Raw genomic sequence first — 6,849 nt, 5'->3', positions numbered from 1 at the left:
GATTGTTCGTAGTTAAAGTGATTAATTACCCGCCTGGCACTTAGTTAAGGGGTTTTATTCCCTCCCTAACTTCAGGGGAAAATCCCTACCTGGGGAAACAACCTTTCTCAGAGAGGTGACCTTGGTTAAAACACATAGTGCCAAGAAGGTGAGCAAACATATTAAGAACAGTATGCCATATATGCCAGGTCCCCTGAAACATCGAGGATGGACTGGCTCCCGGCACTGCACCGGGGCTGTAGCTGCGCCTCTGCCTCTCCATGTGTTCTTCCAGCTTCACCTCCCCACAGAATCCATCCCTCCTCCCCTCAAAGTGGACACATTCCCGAGCCTTGGCTCAGGCCCTTCTCTCCATCTTCCTCTCAAGGTGGTCCCTAAATGCTCCTGCTCCTAATACACCGGGGAAGGGGGCGAGAAGCGGGGAGAGGCTGCCTCTGCTCAGGACTCCTGGGCCTGGTCCTCTGGACCCGCCTCCTCCTCCATGCAGTCCACCTCCTCAATGCAGTCCTCGGGGTCTCCACCCTCCTCCACCCTGGAGCGCAGCAGATAAGGGGTCCGGGGAGGTCCTCGTGTCCGGCCGAAGTTCCGGAGACTGATGGCAGGGGAGGGTGCTCCTGCACCCAGGAAGCGGCTGAGCAGCGGGGTCTGCGTGGCTGGCACCTGCCGAGGCAATGCCGGGGTCGCCTCCACCTGCAGACTCCGCTCGGGGTCGTCACTCATGCTGCGGGCGAGAGGACCGCGTGAGCGAGCTTCACCACAGGCCCACAGGGTGGACTTGCTCCCCAGAGGAGGGTGGGGAGGATGGGGGGGCGGGGGGGGACCAGGCCCTCCTGCTGGGGCCACTCACCGCAGGTTGAAAGTTGAGCCCAGAAAGGAAGGCTTCAGAGACTCCGACACCGTGGCCACCGTGTAGGGCGGCTGCACTGAGCCTTCGTCCCAGTACAGGTCCTTCTCCGCCGGAGGCAGGTTCTGGTACATGTCATCCACGGAGAGCAGGGACACCTGGGGTGGGCCACAAGTCACAGAGGTCCTCCTTTCCTTCACAACAGGGCTCTGCCCCCGACCACCACTCACCTGCAAGTTGCGGTCAATGAGCTGGTTGGTTTCAAAGTCATCATCATCCTCACCAAAGGGGTTGATGATCTGTTCGGCCACCTGCAGGTTGTAAGACAGTGTTTCTGCTCCATTCTCTGTCCCCAAAGTTGGGATGGGCCCGGGGTTCATGTCTCTACAGAACACGCTGGCATGACCACCCAAAGTGCCCACCTTGAGCCAGCCAGCATAGAAGAAGAACTGCAGCAGAGTGGTGAGAGGCACATACATGTCCAGGTCCCCCAGCGCTGGCCCCGGTTCCTGGCCTGGCTCCAGAGGTTTGGCAGCCCCTGCCTCTGGCTCCACAAACTGACGGCCAACCAGGGAGAGGGCAAAGAAGGAGTATACTGCTATGGTCACCACCTGGAGAAGGGAAGCCTGGCTGAAGGGACCGGAGAAATGCTGTCCCTGTCCCTAAGGGCCTGCGGAGGGGGATGCGTGTGGGGGTCCGACAAGTCATGGAAACGTGGCAAGGTATGGCAGCACCGGAGAGCATGGGCTCGTCTCAGTGGGTGTCCAGGGAGGAGGAGGCCTCCGCTGTTCACTGTCTCACTAGACTGAACTGCCCCAAGGCAGGTCCCATCTCTAATTCTCAGCGCCTCACACAGCACAGGACAGACAGAGGGACTGGGGAGGCAGAGGCCGTTACTTGGGTGTAGACGAGAGGGATGCTGATCCAGTCGTAGTGAAACAGCATGCTGCACTTGGCTCGGTACTTGTTCAGCTCCTGGGGGAAAGCAGGAGGAGGAAGTCAGTGACATGAGGAATGAAGAACGTGGAGAGAAGAGGGGAGCCCAACACACACGGCCTGGGACAGGTCTGGCGGCTCATTCTGCTCTCAGAAATGTTCCCAGGCTCAGGAGCCTGTGATGGGAAGCAGTTTAGCAAAGTAATCGTAAGTACAGAGCTGGAGCCAGATTGTCTGAGTATGATCCCAGTTTGCCTAATTAGTTGTGTGACTTGGGCAGATTTCTTTTCCACTCTCTGCCTCAGTTTCCACATCTGTGAAAGGGGGTGGTAATAAAGGGACCTACCTCAAGGATTGTGAGGTTCAATGAGTTAATATAAGTACAGCGCTTCCAACAATGTGCAGTACCTAGTTGGCACGATGGAAGTGTTAAATACTAAAATTATGATTCCAGTTTGCAGAGCTGGGGGAAGGAGGGCACCGGGGCCTGGTCCTAGGCTGACTCACTTCCAGGAGCAGGCAGAGAGCAATGTCATCACGGATTCGCCCGTCGCTCCGGGCCCGGGCCGCCAGGTTGGTGAACCAGACACAGGGGACCCAGTACTTGTTGAAGTCAGACTTCAGGCTCTCAAACTTTTTCCTTTCTTCCGGAGACATGAAACCTGCAGGGAGAAAGTGGGTGGAGCCTAGACTCTGCCTCTAGAGGCTGGGACCCTGGAGCTTCCCCTGGGGGTCAGGCCTCCCCTCCCAGGAGGCACACGCACCTGCATCCACCACGTGCTCCATGGTGGGGAAGCGCTTAAGCACCCGGGTGCTGACCGAGCGCAGCACTAGCACTGACGCCAGGTTGGCATAGCGGACCAGGGTGCGGCGCAGCAGGCGGCCCTGCTGGTCCAGGCCGTGCACGCTGGCCGAGATGACGCACATCAGCTGGTCCGGCAGCGGGATGCTTGTGTACTGGGCCCACCAGCGGTTCACCACCAAGGTCACGTAGAAACCTGGTTGCCACCAAGGGTCGCAGGGATGGGAGGAAAAGATGAAAGGCCTGGGAGTCGCGTGTCCTGCCCCTCAGCCAGAGTGCCTGGTCTAGGGCAGGTTGAACCAAGGCAGAGGGAAGGACACATTTGGCTCCAGTGCCCTGCCCCGCTCTCTGGTCTGACCACGCTGGGAGGAAGGAGAGCAGCCCTTCTCAGGCAGAGAGGTGGTGGTTCAAGGCCAGGCGGTTCACGAGCCCTGCTTCCCATGCGGGTGGGAATGGGGTGTCATCTCTCCCCAGCTCCCCTCCAGTACCCAGAGGTTGGTGATGCCAGCCAGCAGGTAGCTTGGGCCTTGTTTGGAGTGAGGGTCCAGCAAGTGATAGACAGGGCCTACCCCCCTGGACATCCCGGACCCGGCACACAGCTCCCATGCCTCTGAGCCTGCTCTGGTTGGTCTCCAGGCTGGGCTACTGGGGTAAATCTGACCCTCAGAGCTGTCAACCCCACCCAAAGGTCAGGGAAGAGGGTGAGGATGCCAGGGAGAAGTAGAGGACAGCCTTACCCAGGACAAAGGACAAGGGGATGAGGTCTGCGGAGCGGTTGCAGTATCGGGCCACCTGGGCATACACGAGCCTCTGCTCCTGGGTCAGCAGCAGCCTGGGAAGGTCCGGTGCAGGCCCGGGTCAGAGGGAGGCGGGCAGCCCAGTCCCCCACAGACCAGCCCTGAGGCCTCACCCGCGCACCGGTAGGTGATGCTGAGCAGAGCGTACAGGACAATGAAGAGTAGGAACTCCTTGTAGAGGAGCTTGTAGATGCTTCCCCTCCAACGGAGAAGCAGCCCAGAGAAGCCTCCGAAGCGGGCCTCCGCCACTTTGAGGGTGTACGAAACCGTCATGGCGCTGGGGGCCTGGGGAGGAGGTCACAAGAGCTGCCCCCAGAGCTGTCCCCTTTCCCCAGCAAGCCTTCCCTTAGCTTGCCCTCTTCTCGTCACTGAGCTCAGTTCCCCAGGCAACCTCCTTCGGCGGTGGTCATACACACCCAGACTTCACCTTGTGTCAGTGGGCAAGGTGGGGGGAAACTGCCAGGGACAAAGCACAGCTCCCCCCTCCCCCCAGAGCTCAGTGGTGCGGGGGTCATGCCAGAGTGGGCGGGACAAGGGAGAGCTGAGATCTAGGCTGTCTCATACCTGAGGCTTCCCAGGGCTCCTCTTGCACTTGCAGGCCTAGGAATAGTCAGATCTTGAACCGCTGAAGACAGGAGATGCAACTCCAGTCCAGACCCTCCACTATCCCTTGGGGTCTCGCTCTCCAAGCTGGTCTCCTGAGGCCTAGGGCATTCTCACCCCCACCCCATACCTGCCTACCTGCTCTGGGCAGCAGCCAGTGTTGAGGAAGGAGAACTGGGCCAGCGTTCACCTCACACACACTTAAGTACCTCCTGGGCCCATTAAGTTTGACTGGACTGAGGTTATCATTGATGGATTGAGGCTGTCACCCACTTCCTCTGGGCCTGGGAACTGGATATGTCTCCTACCACTGCAGGGCTGGGCTGGCCTTTGAATGGCAGAAGTGCCATCAGCACTGACCCCACAGCTCACATAGATGACAGCATGTCCTTGAAGTCAGGATGACAGGGATTACTGTCCCATGCTGGGCCAGGTGAGAAAACAGGTGCATGATAAATTGTCACAATTAGAACAGCTGCTGATCCCAGAGCACTGACTAAGCAGCAGGCACTGTGCCCAGGGCAGAACCACCCTCTGGCAGAATCCTCATTGCAACCCCAGGAGGTAGGAATCATTCCACCTCACAGATGAGGCTCCAAGAAGTGAATGACTTGCCCAAGATCATACAGCTGGGATGTGTTGGAGGCAGGATTCAAAGCTGGAGCTGATGGACTTCAAAAGCTGGAACTGGCCTATCTGGGCCTACACAAGGGCTGGCACCCTGAACCCAGGGTCCTGTCCCCAGCCACACAGCCAAGCTTCTAGTCCAGGCTGGGGGGAGAAGGCGGGGCCTGGCCTGGCCCTTCCCTGTTCCCCTTCCAAGGGGCTGATGAGACCACAGACCTGGGACTCCGCCCTAGCGACGCATCCCCCTTCAGCCGTGCCCAGCATCCTGACGCCTAGGGAGCCTAGGATCTGGAGTGGCATTTCCACTTCTGGGCTTCAATCTCTTTGTCGTTCAAACAGAGGAAATAATACCGGAGGCACCAGGTCAATTGCCCACCCAGCACCAAGTCACCCTCAGAAATCCAGGAGTGGTGGCCCTGCTTCTGGCCTGTATTGGGGAGCTCCTTCCCCCACACTGTGAGCTGGTTCCCACGCACCAGTGTTTGCTGAAGAGGAACCTTGGGAGTCAGACAAACCTGGGCTTGAATTCCAGCTCTCTGTAACCTGTACAAGTTACCTACCTACTCTCTCTGAATCTGTTTCCTCTTCTGCAAAACAGGATCAATAACACCTTCCTCACGGGGCAACTGAGAGTATCAAAGAAATGATGCCCAGACAGAGAGCCTGGTGCACTGCGGGCATTTAGCCCCAGCTGCTATTCCCATGACAAGCCAAATCTGTTCCCTTTGGTTTCTACCTACTGGTCCACTGTTGCATCCCAGAACCAGGCGATCCTTCAAAGATGAAGAGACACAACTTTCCCCTGATGCCTCACTAGCCTGTCCCCAAAGCCATGCAATGCCAGGGCCTGGCTTCTAAGCGGGATACCAGTACACAAGGCCCTCTGAGATGCCAGGTCTCACCTTTACCAGCCTCTACCCAGCTCCTTCTCACTGTTCCTTCACCAGCCAGCTCAGAGCACCCTCTGGGAAGCCTGCCACGATTTTCCCCCAGGTCACGCCTCAAAAGCCTCTAGGTTTCCTCCCTCCTCTTGCAGCAGGTAAACACACTGGTCTGCGGTCTCCCCTCTGGCACACGAGATCCTTGAGGACAGCACTGGATCTGATTCATCTTGGTAAAGCTGGAAGGAGTTGAACCCAGGCAGCTCTTCCTTTCTTTTTTGTTTTTACTTTTTGTCCCTTTTAACATGAAAGACAACTGATCCATCTCCCTCTTTTTCATAAACTATTTCTTGGATGAGCAAGGTCTAGAAACCTGCTCATGGCCTGACTAGGGCCCAGTGAGATGTCAATATGAGGAGAGAACAGGACTGGTGTGTGTGTCCATCTCAGAGGACGAGGTACCCGCTCGGGGCCTCTGGCCATCAGGGCCAGGCAGCCCTTTCCCAAGCTGTGATCTGTGGCTTTCCTGGAGCATTCAGGGCTGCTTACCACCGACAGAGTTTCTTGTACCTGGGAAGCCAGGCTCCAGACTGGAGGCGCTCAGTCCCTGCGGTCCTGGGGGCCTCTCTCTGACTGAAGACCTTGGGGGCAACCCCGCTAGTTGCATTGCAGTCCTCCACCCCACCCACTCTGTGGCCCTCACACTTCTGCCTGTTACCAACTCTGGATCGCTGAGCTGAGGATTTCCCACAGAGCCACCAATCAGCCACCAATGGGGCACAGGACCTGAAGCCGCACCAGAGGACCCGGCTGGTCCCCAGGCCCCAGCGAACCCCTCCCTCCTGAGTTCCCGTATCTCCCTTCCCAGCTGCTGACAGGTCCCTGGGTTTATGGTCCAGGAGAGGAACCGCTCCAGCCCAGCCGTAAATCACCTGGCCCACCCTTTTTTATCGTCCTCTAGCTCTTGCCTCTCCTCTTGCCTGGCTGCCTCTCATCTAGCCCTAACCACCAGCGACCCTCTCCCCTCCTCACAGCGAGAGCTGGATTGACGGCTTGGCAGTTCACAGCACGTAGTCTGGAGCCAGACTCCACCTGAACGACCTCTGTGCCCGTGGGCAAGCCACTTAACCTCTGTGCTTAACTCCCCTATACACGCCTGCCTCACAGAGTTATGAGCATCAAATGAATTAATACTTACAAAGTGCTCAGAATAGCAAAACCATTGGTAAGCATGAAATGCCTTCAAAGACCACCTGAGGTGTTTTCTTTTTTTAAATCTATTTTTATTGCTTTCAGAGAGGAAGGAAGAGGGAGAGAGAGATAGAAACATCAACGATGAGAGAGAAGGGGGATGCGTCT

General features: G+C 57.4%; 1 protein-coding gene across 1 annotated transcript; it reads right to left on the bottom strand.

Annotated features, from left to right (window-relative positions):
* Positions 1 to 262: 262 nt before the first annotated feature.
* BEST4 (bestrophin 4) lies at positions 263 to 3,700 on the bottom strand. The gene is made up of 9 exons (XM_006769260.2): positions 3,501 to 3,700; positions 3,320 to 3,414; positions 2,545 to 2,778; positions 2,288 to 2,442; positions 1,742 to 1,819; positions 1,267 to 1,455; positions 1,075 to 1,155; positions 848 to 1,002; positions 263 to 721 (listed from the first exon to the last, which is right to left on the bottom strand). The coding sequence occupies exons 1-9, from the start codon at positions 3,650 to 3,652 to the stop codon at positions 439 to 441; spliced, it is 1,422 nt and encodes a 473-aa protein (XP_006769323.1). The 5' UTR covers positions 3,653 to 3,700; the 3' UTR covers positions 263 to 438.
* Positions 3,701 to 6,849: the final 3,149 nt, after the last annotated feature.

Source organism: Myotis davidii, unplaced genomic scaffold (assembly GCF_000327345.1).
Source record: "Myotis davidii unplaced genomic scaffold, ASM32734v1 scaffold924, whole genome shotgun sequence".
Classification (NCBI taxonomy): domain Eukaryota; kingdom Metazoa; phylum Chordata; class Mammalia; order Chiroptera; family Vespertilionidae; genus Myotis; species Myotis davidii.
Note: the sequence above shows the minus strand (reverse complement) of the source record. Positions and strands in the feature narration are given on the sequence as shown.